General features: G+C 40.6%; 1 protein-coding gene across 4 annotated transcripts in view; it reads right to left on the bottom strand.

Moving 5' to 3' along the window:
• Positions 1 to 2: 2 nt before the first annotated feature.
• The window catches only part of nid2a (nidogen 2a (osteonidogen)), a 117,687-nt gene continuing 99,416 nt past the window's right edge, over positions 3 to 18,273 (bottom strand). For 3 of the 4 annotated variants that reach the window (XM_078406697.1, XM_078406698.1, XM_078406699.1), the window contains 10 exons: positions 17,540 to 17,785; positions 16,509 to 16,754; positions 12,258 to 12,479; positions 11,701 to 11,870; positions 9,032 to 9,161; positions 8,021 to 8,192; positions 7,191 to 7,348; positions 6,946 to 7,069; positions 3,854 to 3,984; positions 3 to 2,684 (listed from right to left, as the gene is read on the bottom strand). In XM_078406697.1, coding sequence (XP_078262823.1) covers positions 2,674 to 2,684; positions 3,854 to 3,984; positions 6,946 to 7,069; positions 7,191 to 7,348; positions 8,021 to 8,192; positions 9,032 to 9,161; positions 11,701 to 11,870; positions 12,258 to 12,479; positions 16,509 to 16,754; positions 17,540 to 17,785 — 1,610 coding nt within the window. In that variant the 3' untranslated portion in view covers positions 3 to 2,673. Of the gene's footprint in view, positions 2,685 to 3,853; positions 3,985 to 6,945; positions 7,070 to 7,190; positions 7,349 to 8,020; positions 8,193 to 9,031; positions 9,162 to 11,700; positions 11,871 to 12,257; positions 12,480 to 16,508; positions 16,755 to 17,539; positions 17,786 to 18,273 lie in introns of those variants that run through there. The other variant, XM_078406700.1, reaches the window with a different exon arrangement.

Below are 18,273 nucleotides of genomic sequence, written 5' to 3'. Positions count from 1 at the left end.
ATTGTCAAGTTGGAACAAAGTACAACAGGGTGATTAAAAGATTTTTTTTCCCAATTAATTATCAGGTGATGTATATACATTACAATAGGGAATAGACAAAGTATAAAATTGAACTTTAGATTCTGTCAATTACATTTTATGCCTTAAAGAAAAGTAGTTAGCATAGAGCAAACTTGAAGCGTATGCTCTAGAATGAAACAGATACAAAATAATACAAAACAGGTTTATTTAGTCAAATGTTTATTGATGCATAACCATTTGAGAAATCTGTGCTAATCAACATGTTGCAGTGACTACTACAGCCAGAAAGACTTAATTTATTTTCTGTGTTTAAAGTAGAAAATATGCAGATTTTTCAATGTGCACTGCCAGGCTATAATTAATGTTTGAACATAACTTATCTAAAAGTTACAATGGCTAACGTAACAAACTGCCTTAATATATATTATTCAGATTTTGCAGCAATATAACTTTGTAAATCAGGCCAATTGCTGATGGAGTCCCTAAAGATACAGAGAGGGGGTAATATGCCTGGCTCTTTTTAGCTTTGCTGCATTAGTAACCTGAGAGTGACTGGGTAGACGTGAAGTCGGTAAAACATACCTGAAAGCGAGTGAAATTTTGTCTCCATTGATATCAAACCACCTCTCTGGCATTGAATATTCGCCTGTCTCTCCTTCAGATAATTATTATTGTTATTACCTTCAAATATTTTATATTAAGGGAATCCAGAATTTGAAATTTATCATATCAATTTCACAAAGTTCAAATATAAAGAAAACATTAACAGGTAATGCTTTTTTTAAAACTTTTTTTTACAATGTGAATGGTCCTATTATAGATTTATAACAAATTTAAAATAGGTCAAATATCACTTCCACCCTTGCTTCTCAAGTTAGATGCCTGTAACAAACTATTTTGGTCATATCCTTCAATTGTGCACCCACTGTGCAATAATGATGAAAAAAATGTTAATATCTGGCTGCTTATCCCGCCAATTGATATTACTTTATAGCACTTTGGTTTTGTATGCGGTTCTGGTCACCACATTACAGGAAGGATGTGACTGCTTTGGAGATGGTACAAAGGAGGTTTACCAGAAATGCTGTCTGCATTAGCTGTAAGGAGAGGTTGGACAAACTTGGATTGCTTTCTCTGGAACATTGAAGGTTGAAAAGAAACCTGATAGAGGTATATAAAATAATAAGAGGCGTATAATTAGACAGACAGAGAACATTTTTTTTTCCCCACAGTGGAAATGTCAAGGATTAGAGGGCATAGCTTTTAGGTGAAAGGGGCAGAGTTTAAAGAAAGATGTGTGGTGGAAGTTTCCCCTCCCCACAGTTGTCGGTGCCTGAAACACACTGCCAGGGTTGGTGGTGGAGGCAGAGGAGATTAGTTTAACTTGGCCTCAGTTCAGGGCTATACTTTTCCTGTACTGCTGTATGTTCTAAACTGCCACTCCATAAACTTGACAATAACACTTGTCAGAATTTCAGTGGAGAAATGTGTTCAGAGATTGAAAACCACATTGCAGAATCACTTTGGATATCTTTTACTCAACTTAATTTCTCCTAATGACATAAATACAGCATTCTCCATGTGCCAGAGAAATATTTGGCATTACTGATAATTAACCATTGAATTGTTTTTATTAAATAACCCAATTTTAAAATAAAACTGCAATAATGGTTTTCATCTGAACAAATTAATACTCTGCAAGGATTTGGTCCAGATCATTATCTATTTGAAAATTAAAGACAATAAACTTTGGATGCTTCTCATTCAGATCTTTGGCAGAATTTTTTAACTTAAACATTGTTTTGTAATTTCAAAGCAATGTCAGAACTTTGGAAGAAACAATTTGAATTGCTATAAACTGTCCACAGTAACATGACTTTCTGGTTTTAGTTTGTACGTGTGTTGAGTTAGCTAAATATACCCAACTTTACTGATGTATATATTTAACTAAAATCCAGTTGTTGCTATTTATTTCAGATTTATAACTGCTTGAAGCAATGTTAGTGTAGCAGAAATGTTCAACTCGAGCAGCAACTGATCTCGTGTGCTTTTTTTGTTGCCAAAATACTTTAACTAGGTCAACAATTATGATAACATCTGGCTTATTAACTAAAGGGGACGATAAATTTAAGATGCAGGTTTCAAGATCCAAAACTGCTGTCTTTAAGGTGATCAAGAATAGCATAGAAATGAAATGGGAAGGAAAATTAAAGCTTTTTACATAAACATAGAAAAATATGACTTCCCTTAATCTGCCTCTAAAGTGCTGTACTATATATTTTGGTGTTTTCACTCCTGGTTTCTGAATCTCATACTTCTGGATTTATCTTACAAAGAACTACAGCTTTATGTTACTGTGTTATAACAGTTAAAATTAGAGGCCTGTTAGGCTGGTATTTTTATGAGGCAGTGATTGTCTACAATTTACCAGTCAATCAAAAGGCAGTGCGGTAGTGGTTTTTTAAAAGTAATGAGGTATGAAAATTCTTACAAAAATAGTTCTGTAATACACTTTCAGTTTAATTCTTACTTAATAGAGGGGGGTTGGGGGGGGACTTCACTTCTGTCTGCAGCACCCTGCTCCAAATAAAGTCTTCCTTTTCCTCCTTGCGTGCAACAATGAAACATGGTTGTCATTACCAATAGTGATGTTTATTGTCTTCCTGCCAAAGAAAGTTAAAAATGTTTGTAAATTCATTAGCTTTCTTAGTATTCTATCTCAATTGTCGCTTTGATATTTAAACAATACAAACTATGTAATGTCCCGGGAAACTTACTGATGAAAGTGTAACAATCCCTACAATGTGGATGTGTAGGACGGAATTGCAGATGCTGGTTTGAACCAAAGATAGACACAAAAAAGCTGGAGTTACTCCGCTGGTCTGGAGCAAAGGAATAGGTTACATTTTGGGTTGAGACCCTTCTTCAGAAGGGGTCTGATCATGTAGGTACGTACTCATCAGTAGTCTGAAGAAGAGTCTCGACCCGAAACGTCACCTATTCTTTTTCTCCGGAGATGCTGTCCTGTCCTGCTCTCCTGGAGGTAGACACAATGCTGGAGTAACTCAGCATCTCCAGAGAGAAGGAATGTTTCAGATCGAGACCCTTCTTCAAAGAGACACAATGCTGGAGTAACTCAGCGGTAGATTTATCAATCTTCCCGAATATGGATATTGTCGTTTTCTGCCATACTGCTGGCTATTGTATCCTCCAACAGTAGCATCAAGCAGGCTGTACATTTAATCCCACGGAATAACTTGAACAGCAACCATGTGGGTACAAATAACAAAGTTCTTACTAACGCAGCATTTTACAGAGCGTAAGAGACAATTGTAGTGAGTGTACAGGAGATTACAAGGTATTGTCACATGTACAAAGATGCAGTGAAAAGCTTTTATTTGTGTGTTATCAAGTCACATCAAATCATACTGGATTTGACTGGATAGCATGCATTACATTAGGTTTAGATTTATTTGCTATCAAATCAGATAATACAATCAAGTCAGACAAGGACAATAAGTAGAGCAAAGGGGATGAGGACAGAATATAGTTCTCAGCATTGTAGCGCATCAGTTCCAAGTTAGAAAATATGTTTAAGTGTCAGACATGAACAACTTCTGAAATTATTCTGTAATGTAAATTTAAATTAAATACAGGAGACAGCAATCAAACATTTAAATTTTTGAACAGGAAAGGTGGTTAAATTCAGCATGATTGTAACTATATATTGGGCATTGGAGTCATTGGTAAATACTTTTAGCACGGAGTTCCGGTTGTTCTGAACTCAACAAAATCATATTTCTTAACAAGAAATGTCACATATTATCCTTACCATTTGGGCAATAAGGATAAGCCACGGTTATTCCATATAGATGTGATCGCTGATCAGGTAGGTACTCATCAATAATCTGATTCCCATCTTGATTCTGCCTCCCAACTTTAGGTATAACGATAATTCCATCTCTGAAAATCATAAAACATCATATGAAGTGTGTGCACCAGCTGGAATGAAGACTGAGCATGCACAAGTCATAGGTTGTAAGGGCTAAACATTCTCGCCGGCTGATCTGCGTATAAACAAACCTTTGTTTCATCTGTATTTTCCAGTTTTGCTTCGTAGAGGTAAGAAAATATTGCTTTAAAAATATGAATTAGGTGTATTTATGGTTAATTTGTACAAAACTATGATGACTTTGTAGGTTTTATTGCTTTATGCTTCGGTGAGTGAGCGAGATCGTGACGATTTTCTTTTGCATTGTAACTTGCTTCTCAAGCGCGATGCAAAAGAAAAACAAATGTTTGAGTGAATGAATTGCTGCTTTGTGCGGGCGGAGGCTGCGGTCCGGAATGTCAATAGATGACCACTGTAAACTTGAAGCTGCTGTTTGTGCAGCGATTAGACAGTTGCAGAGGTCAGCATCCAGCGGAGCGGTTTGTCTGATCAAACCCTCCCTATAATATCACCCAGAAACGCATCACTCTGGTAGACACAAAATGCTGGAGTAACTTACTGGGACAGGCAGCATCTCTGGAGAGAAGGAATGGCTGACTTTTCGAGTTGAGACCTGAAACGTCGGCCATTCCTTCTCTCCAGAGATGCTGCCTGCCCGCTGAGTTACTACAGCATTTTGTGTCTATCTTCGGTGTAAACCCGTGTCTACAGCTCCTTCTTACACGGTAAAAACAAATCCCCACGCTTAGTGCTTCATTGCGTGTCATTTGTGCCACCGCCCAGAGTAGACACGGGCGTTGCACAAACTCACCCTCATTCTACACAAACCTCGCTCCTCTTCACCCCTATGCCACTCCCAGGGATGGTGGTGCCAGCAGAAGCTGTGTTCGCCAGCGCTGGCTCCATGTAGCCGGTTGTCTAGGCCATACTCCCTCAATCACACCCCCGCTGCGCATTTCCGATTGCAAAACCTGTAACCTGACAGAGCGGCACCCGACAAGCTCAATCCTCACGGCCATCGTTGCCGTGAGAGTGGTCCCTGGGACAGGCGGGCATATACCTGTCGGGTGCCACTCCGTCAGGTTACAATGCAAAAGAAAATCATAACGATCTCGCTCACTCGCCGAAACAAAGCAATAAAACCTACAAAATCATCTTAGTTTTGTACAAATTAACCATAAATACACCTAATTAATATTTTTAAAGCTGTATTTTCTTACCTCTCAACGAAGTAAAACTGGAAAATATGGATGAAACGCAGGTCTGTATACGATCAGCCGGCGAGAATGTTTAGCCCTTGCGGCCTATGACCTGCGCATGCTCAGTTGAGATACTGAACTCGCTTATTAAGAACAGATTCATTAACAGTAAAAAGCATTGTCCACTTTGGTCTAAAATTAAACGGTTTAAATAAGTGAACAGACGAGATATGGGCCAAGGTGCGATTAGTGTAGATGGGACATGTTGGACCGAAGGGCCTGTCTCCACACTGTAAGAGGTGTGAACCTACTGTTGTTGAACACAAGAATGATCTTGGCTCCCCAGGATTATTGTGGTACACTTTCTGCTATCCTCTATTTGAGCTTGTGAAGACAGCCAAAGCTCTCCATCCCCTTCCTCCCTTGCCTATTTGGAAAGATTTGTTTACAGTTAGTGACGAGCACAAAACCCTTTGCCTTGTTTCTCTTTTCACAGCATGCTGCTTGCACCTCTTCTCACTCACCATCCTGCTGCTATGCTCAAATGTTCTCCCTAACCCACTTCTTCCTCAGTAAGGCTCGAACATTCTTCTGAGCACCTATTTCAGTCTCTAATTAGCCTTGCGATGCCATGAGCCATCGTGTGAAGCAATCTTGCCAAGTATGTCCATTTAAATACACATGTGCAAGACACCGCAAAGTGGGTTAAACAGTCTCACACTAATATTTTGATAGTCCTGATTCAGAAGCATGCAAGCATCAGCAATTCACTTGACAATTGTTGCTGCCTCTATGCTTCTGGATCATGGGTATCAAAACATTAGTGTCAAAGACTAGAGTGCATAGCTTTAAGGTGAGATGGGCAAGTTTTATTTTTACACAGTGGTGAGGGTTATAGGCAGATACGATAGTAGCACTTGAGGCTTTTAGATCGGCATATGAATATGCAGAGAATGAGGAGAAATGAATCACGTGCAGACAGGAGATTTGTTTAACTTGGCAGTGTGTTTGGCCCATATTGTGAGCAGAAGATGAGCCAGTTAATCTAATTACATGGGAACAAGTTAAGTGTGTTCTGGGTTTATATCATCACCAAACTTTCTATGTAACACAAAGAACCACTGTCGTGTTTAAGGTGGTGTCTTTCCTTGGGGAAACGTGGATTTTAAAAAGGATTTTGCCAGATATTTATAACCCACAATGAATCTAAAAACGAAACCATTGATTGTTCCTCTCCTTTTCAAGTAATACAATTAATACATGCAATTTGGCATTACTAATGCTGAACAGTCACTGCATTCACATGCACATGCTTTTTGATTGGGATTGTAACTGAGTGAGTGGAGGGTTATGTGTTTGGAGAGGATGAGATAGGAGTGGAGAAGTCAAGATGGTAGTTGGAGACGAAAAGGCCCAGAGAAGCTGGGCAGGGAGTAGTCGAGGAGGTGTGTTGGAGACGGGGTTTTTAATGACAAATTAATTCCTAGCCCAGTGACAATTAATTAATACACCACTGTTGTATCTCCCTCACCATCCCTGGCAGTGCATTCCAGGCAATCATCACTCTGCATGAGTAAAACCTCAAAGCAATGCTCTCTAGTCTTTGATATTTGCAGAATACTATTGATTGAGAGATATAAACGAACCAATCTTCAGAGTTTTTGATTTTAAAATAACTTTTTCCAGTTTTTGGGTCTAACAAATATCCAGTTATACATTAGAGGCAGCTCTCAAGACATCCTTGCATTAATCCCAACAATTCTGTTTACCTACCTCTTCCAATCTGTGTAGTAGAAATGATTTGAGTAAGCAACAATGCTGAAGGGATAATTCAGGCCACTCTGTATTACACGCCTCCCTGACCCGTCTGGGTTCACGCACTCGAGATCTTTGGTTCCTTTTCATCACAGAGAAAGTGCAACAAGTTAGTGCCAGACATGGAATGACAGACACAACTTCATTCGAAGAATGTATTTTAACAGGATTCTTTCCAAGCCAACTAATTCCATGAAACCTACCAGCGTCAGCCCAGCAGAGTTGTGAAAAATACAAGTCGAATGTCAATGCATTGGGCAATCCAATGTCTTTATTGATCAATATCCTTCGGTTTGTTCCGTCCACACGAGAAGTCTCAATTTTAGGAGCCTCACGATTCCAGTCTGTCCAGTAAAGATTGCTGGAAGGAAACCAGAAGAACATAAGATTTAATCCAAACCAGTCCAAGTATCTAATCTGGGGACAGTGTGAGCTTGTCATTTGGCATTTGTAAAACCGACCATTATCTGGTGAGTTTATCTTAAAAGGAAACATTTGTTGGCCCCAGGCTTTTAGTTCCATTGGAACATTACTGCTAGACCAGTGCACTGTAATGGAAATGCTCGCAATCCTAAAAACTGCATGGATTTTAGAGTATAATATTGAGGGGTAACAATATCTGTACAAAATGATTCTAATCATGTAATGTGGATAGCAATCGAATGTTAACATTTTGTGGAAATCCTGCTGCTTGCTTGACAACTTTTAAAAGTTGTAATCAGGCTGTCTACACAAGCTAAATGTCTAATTGGAAATAAATTAAGATCTTTGTATTTTCTGGGGGAAAAATTCTGTGGAATGAGTTGCCAGCGGAAGGTGCAATAACACGATTTAAAAGACATTTGGACAGGTTCATGGGCAAGAACGGTTTAGAGGGATATGGGCCAAATACGGCCAGGTGGGACTGGCTTAGATGGGGCATCTTGGATAAATTGAGCCGAAGGATCTGTTTCCATGCTGTATGACTGGCAAAATAGACAAGTTAAAGTACATTATTTTAAATCTAAACATTTTGGCTCCATACAAAACCTACCCATGAACAGAATCCACTACAATTGCTCTGGGGTTTACCAGATCAGTGTCTACAAGAACTCGCCGTTCAGAACCATCAAATGCAGCAGTCTCTATTTTATTTAATCCACTGTCAGTCCAAAACATCCTTCTGTGGCGGTAGTCGAGGGTTAGACCTTCAGGACTAGTCAATCCTAAAATAAAAGCAGAAGTGAAAAGACAAAATATTTCATGAATTTTATAGTTTAGCAGGTATGTGCCAACTAATCTCAGTTGAGTGTGAGATAAGAGGATCAGCTGCATTGAATGGTGAAGCAGGCTCAAAGGCTGCTCCTATTCTCTGTACTTCTACAAAACATTTTTAGACCTTGACATTAATCAAATGCTTTGTCCCTGCTGGATAACACACTAGTGCGTTAGATTTCCTGTTTGCATTTTTTTGCAACAATGAACTTGCAATCTGTTTCCAAGTTAAAATGGCAGTGAAGTGCAAAAGAAAACATAATTTTCTTTCCTGCTCCTCAAGTTAGTGAATGGTGTTGACAAAAAATCCACACCACTGGGCAGCTTTCAATTGAAGATCCTCGTACGCACAATTCTGCAGGGACAATTGAAAGTCGTGTACAGGAAGGAGATCAGAAACCATCTACTTCTGTCAATTTAGGTGCTTCTCTTTCTCTTCCTCTTTGAAGACAGAAATTACTCGGGGCCTCACGATGATTTCACTACAGAGCTGAGGAAATGTGGTCCAGAGTGGGATAAATTAAAGTACTGTGGACAAATGAATATATGTAATGAACATTACCTCAAATGAGGCAAGGAGGGACAACTAGCACAATGTAACATTTAACGCTCCACTTTAAGTCCAATCCTTCAAAAAGTAGTAATAACCCTAATATTCATTGCCTGTTAAACTCTTTTACAAAATTACTTTTTTTTAAAAAGCACTGTTTTTCACTTGCACTCATGATTTTTATACTTATGTAATGTAAAAACGTATTAATTTTCACGTCCTGAATTACTGAGAACTTACCCGAATTAATGATTATTTCCGGTTCTGCACCAGCTTCCAGACTAACTCGATTAATAGTTCGGCCTGCAACATCAGTCCAATAAACCATCTTATCCCTGCAGTCATAATCAATACCAATAATAATTGAACCCTTGGAAGGGAAAAATAAAGCAAAATAAAAGTTAATCGTCTCATAGACCAGCAACTAGCAAGTTAAAATGGACCCACTCTGGGCAGACATACAGATACAAATAATTAAAGAACCTCACATCAAGACAAGTTTGTATTAAACAATAATCAATTCCACGTGTTAATTCATTTGTGCAATTACTGCCCGCTTTTTCCAACTCTGTACATGTAATTTTACTGGAGTTTTGATTATTTAGATCAAGAGTGATTCATGTTTAATTGTCATGTATTGGCTACAGAGCAATGAAATTCTTACATGTTGCATTATAATTAACAATCAGTAGTACTAAGGTAGACATAAAATGCTGGAGTAACTCAGCGGGCCAGGAGCATCTCTGGAGAAAGGAATGGGTGACGTTTCGGGTCGAGACCCTTCTTCAGACTGATGTCAGGGGAGGGACAAAGATAGGATGTAGTAGGAGACAGGAAGATGTGGGAGAACTGGGAAAGGAGAGGGGAAAGAGAGGGACAGGAACTATCTGAAGTTTCTTTCCTACACAATCAGTAGTACTAAGTAACCACAATAGTGCAAGACTGATATCTATAGTGCAACCAAAGACACGTTCACAGAAGATGATCATTGCTGAGGTTAGTGTTGTGCAGTGTTCAAGAGCCTGCTGGTTGCTACGTTGTCCAATTATGAAACATAACTAATATTCAAAAGATTAAATTAATCAAAAAAACATGTATATAAAATTGAGGTAATAATGCTTTAAAAAAGCATAAGTTGTCAATGTGCAGTTACACAAGATGTCTGATCAGTTTGTTGTGTATGGTTGCCCACAGATATCAACAGTGGCCATAATCATTCCATTCATTTTCCTGTAACTTGACTCTCTGCATGAGAATGAAGACCTTAATGAAACCAGCTTTGATGCTCATTAATTCATAACATCAAAGCTACCAAATATTATCAATTCCAAATTCCTGGGTTTGGGAATAACAACTTGTTCAGAGATAGTCTGAGTCACCCCCAATACAGATTGCATTAGAATTATGCATCATTTCGGCTGAATTCTAAATGTTGGCATGAGGGGAAGGTGGGGGGTGTTGGTTTTCCCTGGGAAATTGTAGACTTTAGAGATACAACATTTGGATTACACGGTGTTCAAATCTGATATGAGAACTCTCTTCGTGGCCCCTGCGACTATCTTATGTAATATGTACGCCTTAGCCTTAAGTTCTTCTTTAAGTTGCTCAATTTAATCTAACTACTAAAGCATTTTACTTTGTACTTTGGACTTTAGAGACACAGCGTGGAAACTGACCCTTGCGCCGACCATCGATCACACTGTACACTAACACTATTCTACATACTAGGGATAATTTACTATTTAACCAAAGCCAATTAGCCTACAAACGTGTACGTCTTTGGAGAGAAGGAGGAATCCGGAGTACCCGGAGAAAACCCACTACATTCTGCACTCTGGTGTTTCTCTTTGCATTAACAGTTGTACTTGACTCAATTGTACTCATGTGTAGTATAATCTGATTTGACTGGATAGCACACAGCCAAAAGCTTTGCATTGTATCTCAGTACACATGACAATAATAAACTAATACCAATTCCAGCCTTTAAAATTGCTCTCACAACTCTACTACGTGCCACAACTATTGGGACTTGGAGATCCTCAGCCGAAACAACAAGGTGCTGCCTCACCAATGGAGGCTGTCACAGGCCCAGCCACAGTAATCTGCAGCCTGCCTTGGCCTTCTTTGAGCGTACAGGTTTAAGGCGAGAGGGGAAAGATTTAATAGGAACCCGAGGGACAACTTTTTCACACAGAGGGTGGTGGGTATATGGAACGAGATGCCAGAGGAGGTAGTTGAGCAGGTACAAAAACACATTTAAAAGACATTTGGATGGGGTAACTGGATAGGAAGGTTTTCGATGGATATGGGACAAAGGTTGGTGGGATTAGTTTAGATTGGGCAATTTGGTCGGCATGGACGAGTTGGGCTGTAGGGCCTGTTTCCATTCTGTATTACTATGATTCTAAGTGATTCTACCTCAGAAACCTGGCTGGGTGGGTTTCACTCAGCTGGCAGCAGACATTCAGGGCTCTTCTACAATGCAGGCTTCATGGAAATAACTTAAGATAATTAAAACGGATAAAAATATATTCAACCATGTGTACAGCATGAAAGGTGGATCCTACACCTCAAATCCATTTTCCCTGTTGTGGACAAATCTTCACGTCCGAACATCAGTTGCTAAGTCGCAGAGTGGGATTAATGAGTTGACTCTGAAATTGGCACAGACTCAATTGGCCCAACAGCCTCTAGGCCGTAAAGAAATCTGAAACATATGGTCTCAGTCTTCACTATTAAGACATCCATCTCTTTTGCCAAGTTGTAAAAATTTCCCATCCCAGTGTTTTTGAATAAGCTTGAGGGCAATTTAATGAACCATTTACATTAGTGAAAAAACAAGAACAGCCACACTCTACATTTCCCTGCGGAGCGATTCTGGGAGAGAGTTATTGAAGAAGATACTTTACATGAAGAGCTAACAGGCTCCTGGCTTCCTCCTTGTTTAGCCGAGTACCATTCAGGGGCAGGTACCCAATGTGCTGTCCCTGAGCGTAGAGAAGGAAGGCTCCTGTCGATGGTACAGTCACAACTGATGCCGTAGTTGGCTGGGTAACGGGAGGTGGAACAGTGGGTATACCTGGTGAACACAGAAACAATATCATCAGCTTGTGTGTTTATTAAAGTTACCATGCAATTCCATCCACTGACAGTGAGTATGATAATCAAAGTGTAGCTTTATATTTTTGCTGTTATTAATTAAGAATATTTTTGTGAGTGTTGAATTGAACATGAAGTAACTAACCTACAAACAACCCCCCTCCCCTTCCACCATTTCTCTTCCCTGTTCTTCTTAAAAACTCGCACTAAATAAATGCAAACTTTTTCTTTCTAGAGAATAAATTGGCCTATCTTCTGAAAAGCAAATATTAAAATCTTTACTAGATATCATGCTTCTTTATCGTTTTTTCCTCTACCATTAAAAAGCTATTGCTTTGCAAGCAGAGTAAGAGGTGCAAGTTCTCACATGCAGGTGGGGTTCCCGGTTCAGTCCTGGTTCCTGGCATTTCGCGACCCTCCTGGTCCACGCACCAACAGTAACCACTGTTCCCATGGCATTGCAGAGGACTAAACTCTCCAAACTCAGTGCACCCAGGTACATACTGATCATCAGCTGGACTACCTCCGTAGTGCTCCAAGAGGCTGAAGCGCCAACGCTCGCACACTGTTTGCGGTCGCTGTAGGGGCTCTGCAACGCATCATACAGCAACTTGGTTAAAATGTGGAATCTCCTTTTACTGATCAATGTTCCTTATGATGAACAAATTCTCTGCATGGAATGCATAATTCATGCAGCCTTTATTTAAAAAAAATAAAACATGAAGTACTTTAAGCACTTGGAGCATTGTGTTCTGTTTCGGTCACCTTACTACAGGAAATATGTCATGAAGTTGGAAACGGTGCAGAGAAGATTTATGTGGATGTTGCCAAGTCTAGAGGATCTGAGCTATAGGGAGATAATGGACAGGCTAGGATTTTATTCCATGGAGCGCAGGAGGCTGAGGGTAGATCTTACAGAGGAGTATGAAATCATGAGGGGAATAGGGTGAATGCACATGAATGTCTTTTTCCAAGAGTAATGGAACCAAGAACTAGAGGGTATATGGTGAGAGGAGAAAGATTTAGCGGAAATCTGAGGGGCAAGTTTTCCACACAGAGGGTAGTGGGTATATAGAATGAGCTGCCAGAGAGTAGTTGGACAACATTTAAAACAACATTTAATTTTTTTTAAAGACATTTGGACAAATACGTGGATAGGAGAGCATTAGATGGATGTGGACCAATGTGGGCATGTGGGACGAGCTTAAATGGGGCATCTTGGTCGGCACAGATGTGTTGGACCACGTGGGTTCTCCTTGTGACCACGTGGGTTTTCTCCAGGTGCTCTGGTTTCCTCCTACATTCAAAACACGTGCTGGGTTGTAAGTTAATTGGCTTCTGTAAAATTATTCCTCGGGTATAAGGAGGGATAATGTGGAACTAGTGCATGGGTTATCGATGGTTCGCATGGACTCGGTGGGCTGAAGGACTAGTTTCTATGCTGTATCTCTAAACTAAATTGTGCAATGGATAAACCATATAATAATGAGATATAAAATTAGGATCACTTTTAATAACATAATCTGATCAGGAATAGCTTAAAATTTAAAAGGGAAGTTGAAACTTGTCTTATTTAAGGGATACTTTTTGAATGTACATATGGGGTGTAGTTGCTTTTGGGAACATGTTTGATAAAGACTCGATGAAAAGGTTTATGCACAAATCAATTTAAACAAAAAAACAGTTTAGAAACAGGCAAGTTTGAAATTGTTTTGTGTTGGAAATAATGCCTAAGTAAATTCAGAGCCAAAATGCAGAACAGAAAAAAATACAATTAAAATTGAGAGACCCAGGGAACTACAGATGCTGGAATCTTGAGCCAAACACAACGTTTTGGAGGAACTCTGCGGGTCAGACAGCATTTGTGCAGGGAATGGGCAGGCAATGTTTCAGTTAGGAACTCATCAGAAATTAAGAGATCTCCTCTTCATAAAATATTGCTCAAATTATATGACTTTTGACTTCTCATTTCAAATGTGCAGAGAAACCACTGAGTTGTTGCCATTTTTGGATTAGTAAATCAGTTGTCTGTCTCAGTGATCTGTGGTCTAACCAAATTGGGGAGTTGTATACAAAATCAAGTAGAAGGAACAATTTGTAACTTGACCTGCCAAGTGTTTCCAGTATTTTCTGGTTTCATTATCAAAGATCAGCAGAGTGCTCAAGACAGAATTTAAGGCAACCTGGCCGCAATTCACATCTCCTCAAGGCAAGAACTCTGTTTGCCAATAAAACCATCATGGGAGAGCATAAAATTTAAGTAAAAATCATATCCACAAGGTATAAAGATTGAGTCACAACTTGAGAGGAAAAGCAGGATAGGCTGGGAAGTTTGTTCTTTGGAACGTAGCAGGCTGAGGGTGGCCTTATTGGAAATGGCAGAACAGTTAAACGAGTACTTTAGTTCTGTTTTCACTAAGGAAGACACAAACAATCTCCCAGAAATACTAGAGGACCGAGGATCTAGTGGGATGGAGGAACTGAAGGGAATCCACATTAGTCATGATATGGTGTTAGGTAAACTGTTGGGACTGAAGGCAGATAAATCCCCAGGCCTGATGGTTTGCATCCCAGAGTACTCAAGGAGGTGGCCCTACAAATCGTGGATGCATTGGTGATCATTTTCCAATGATCTCTCGAGTCTGGATCAGTTCCTGTGGACTGGAGGATGGCCAATGTAACTCCACTTTTTAAGACAGGAGGGAGGGAGAAAATGGGGAATTATAGACCAGTTAGCTTTACATCGGTAGTGGGGAAGATGCTTGAGTCGATTATTAAAGATGTTGTAGCAGCGCATTTGGATAGCAGTGACAGGATCTGTCAAAGTCAGCATGGATTTATGAAGGGGAAGTCATGCTTGATTAAACTTTTGGAATTTTTTGATGTCACAAATAGAATGGATGAAGGAGAGCCAGTGGGTGTGGTGTATCTGGACTGTCAAAAAGCATTTGACAAGGTGCCACAAGAGATTATGTGCAAAATTAGAGCACATGGTATTGGGGGTAGGGTATTGACATGGATAGAGAAATGGTTGGCAGACAGGAAGCAAAGAATAGGAATTAATGGGTCTACAGAATGGCAGGCAGTGACTAGTGGGGTGTCGCAAGGCTTGGTGCTCGGACCCCAGCTATTTACAATATATATACACGATTTAGACGAGGGAGTTAAATGTGACATCTCCAAGTTTGCGGATGACACAAAGCTGGGTGGCAGTGTGAGCTGAGAGGAGGATGCTATGAGGCTGCAGGGTGACTTGGATAGGTTGGGTGAGTGGGCAGAAGCATGGCAGATGCAGTGTAATGTGGATAAATATGAGGTTATCCACTTTGGTGGCAAGAACAGGATGGCAGATTATTATCTGAATGGTGTCAGATTAGGAAAAGCGGAGGTGCAACGAGACCTGGGTGTGCTTGAACATCAGTCACTGAAAGTAAGCATGCAGGTACAGCAGGCAGTGAAGAAAGCTAATGGCATGTCGGCCTTCATTGTGAGAGAATGTGACTTTAGGAGCAAGGATGTCCTACGGCAGTTCTACAAGGTCCTGGTGAGACCGCACCTGGAGTATTGTGTGCAATTTTCGTTAATTTGAGGAAGGATATTATTGCTAATGATGGCGTGCAGCTTAGGTTCACCAGGTTAGCTCCCGGGATGGCAGGACTGACATATGATCAAAGAATGGGTCGACTGGGCTTGTATTCACTGGAATTTAGAAGGATGAGAGGGGATCTTATGGAAACATATAAAACTCTTAAAGGATTGGACAGGCTAGATGCAGGAAAAATGTTCTCAATGTTGGGGGAGTCCAGAACCAGGGGTCACAGTTTAAGAATAAGGAGTAGGCCATTTAGGACTGAGATGAGGAAAAACTTTCATCCAGAAGGTTGTGAATCTGTGGAATTCTCTGCCACAGAAGGACGTGGAGGCCAATTCACTGGATGTTTTCAAGAGAGATGTAGATTTAACTCTTAGGGCTAAAGGAATCAAGGGACGTGGGGAAAAAGCAGGAACGGGATACTGATTTTAGATGATCTGCCATGATCATATTGAATGGCAGTGCTGGCTCAAAGGGCCAAATGATTTACTCCTACATCTATTTTTCTCTGTTTCTATTGAAGTGTATAAGATCACGAGGGGCATGGATAAAGTGAATGCTCACAGTCTTTTTTTCCCCAATGTAGAGGATTAAAAAACTAGAAGACATAAGCGTAAGTTGAGAAGGGAGAGTTAAGAGGGTCTTCAGAGACTACTTTGTCATTGACAAGATAGTCCGTATCTGGAATGAGTTGTCAGGGAAGTAAATAATCATGACTTTTAAAGGACACTTGGACATGATATATGGATAGAAAGGGTTTAGAGGATGTTGGGCCAAATGCAGGTAGATGGGTCTTGCTGAATACGCCACCTTGGCCAGCATGGACAAAGTGGGCCAAAGCGCCTGTTTCTTTGCTGTACAGCTCTGTTTATGGAATTTTAAATCATACATGGTTTAAAGATTAGTATCAGATTCTCTTTGTTGCCAAATCATACAAAGCACCAATGGAATTAATCTTAAAGCAATTACATACTTCCCAAAAGGAATCATTCCAACATGCTCCAAAATGGAAGTGCACCAACTGACCTGGCAGCCCACATCTTGGCCGGTCGCTGCCAGGAAGAGTCCTGGTCCCAGGGATTTCTCGGCCCCGTTCATCCACACACCAGCACTGGCCGGTGCTGCCATGGCATTGCAGAGGTATGAAGTTGCCCTGGGCATCACACTGAGGGACATGCACTCCCACAGCGGGGCGAGCTCTGTGGATGCTGAGCTCCTCTTGCAGCTGATCCCGCTGCTCAGCACAAGGCGGTTTTGGAGCCTCCGTCGGTGCTGAGTAATTGGAAAAACGTAATGCATTTCAAACTAGCAGAAATACAAATCTTCAGCATGACATTTCAACATCCACAATGATAAGAGTCTTATAATACGGACACAGGCCCTTCAGCTCAACGTGTCCCTGTCAAGCAAGATGCACCATCTAGGCTAGTCCCATTTGCCTGAGTTTGGTCGATATCCCTCTAAACCTTTCCTAGCCGTGTGTGTACATGTCCAAGTGTCTGTTAAATATTACATAGAACATAGAAAAGTATAGAAAAGGAACTGGCCCTTTGGCCCACAATGTCTGTGCTGATCATGATGCTAAGTTAAACTAATCACCTCTTCCCGCCGTGATCCATATCCCTCCATTCCCTGCATATCCCTGTGCCCATCTAAAAGCCTCTTAAATGCCATTTTCGTATTTGCCTCCACTACCGGCTCTGGCATCTCATTCCTCGGCACCCATCACTCGATGTAAAGAATCTTTGCCGCTCTCTGAATTTTTTTATTCTTCTAAAATGTGAACTTTTGCTTCTGTTCCTCAAGTCCTGGCAACATCATCATAAATCTTTGTGACCGAAACTGAACACAATACTCCAAATGCAGCCTCACCAACGCTTTGTTCAACTAACATAATGTCCCATCTTCTGTACTCAGCTTTAATATGAAAATATTTGTTATAATAAAAATTCGAAAGTTTTGAAAACCTAGTTTTTATCCCTTTAGATGCATCAATATGCCGTCACAATGAAAGCACCAGTCACGCAACATCATTGAAATAATTCGAACTGACTGACCCGTCTGCCCACAGGGTGGTTGACCGGTGCCAGGACTTCTCCTGGTCCCAGGAACTTCCTGCCCCTCTTCGTCCACACACCAGCAGTGACCTGTGCTGCCGTGACATTGCATTTCCTGGTAGTTGCCTTCTTCATCACACTGGGGAATGTAGACCCCAACGGGAGGATCAGATCCATGTGCACTCAATTCCGTCTGCACTTGCTCATGGTGTCGAGCACAGGCATTCTTTGGATGTTCAATTTGTTCTAATGAGGAAAGAAAGGACACAGTCAAGAATGCCTAATCGTCATATAGACGCCGACAACAGCACAATTAAATGTTTACTTGCTGCAGTTTAACAGGCCTGTAAACGCAATAACACAGATATTATATCATACGATGAATTAAAAATCAACAATACTAGGGCAAAACCCAAGTTCAAGGTGCGAACTAAACCAAGTCCAGAGTAGATCATCATAAGATCATAATTGATAGGAGCAGAATTCGGCCATTCGGCCCATCAAGTCTACTGCGCCATTCAATCATGGCTGATCTATCTCTCCCTCCTAACCCCATTTTCCTGTCTTTTCCCCATAACCATTGACTAGAACATAGTTGCTGAGGTAAGAAACTGGCTAGAAACATTTATGTAAATACTAGACCCAGTGGACCTGTTGGGCTCATTCCTTGCAGAGGGGGACAGGGAAGGCGAGAGGGTGCCACTTACCTCGGCCCCGTGGCGCCAGCGCTGCAG

Source organism: Rhinoraja longicauda, chromosome 10 (assembly GCF_053455715.1).
Source record: "Rhinoraja longicauda isolate Sanriku21f chromosome 10, sRhiLon1.1, whole genome shotgun sequence".
In the NCBI taxonomy this organism is placed as follows: Eukaryota; Metazoa; Chordata; class Chondrichthyes; order Rajiformes; family Arhynchobatidae; genus Rhinoraja; species Rhinoraja longicauda.
The sequence above is the reverse complement of the archived record's forward strand: the minus strand, read 5'-3'. Positions and strand labels throughout refer to the sequence as shown.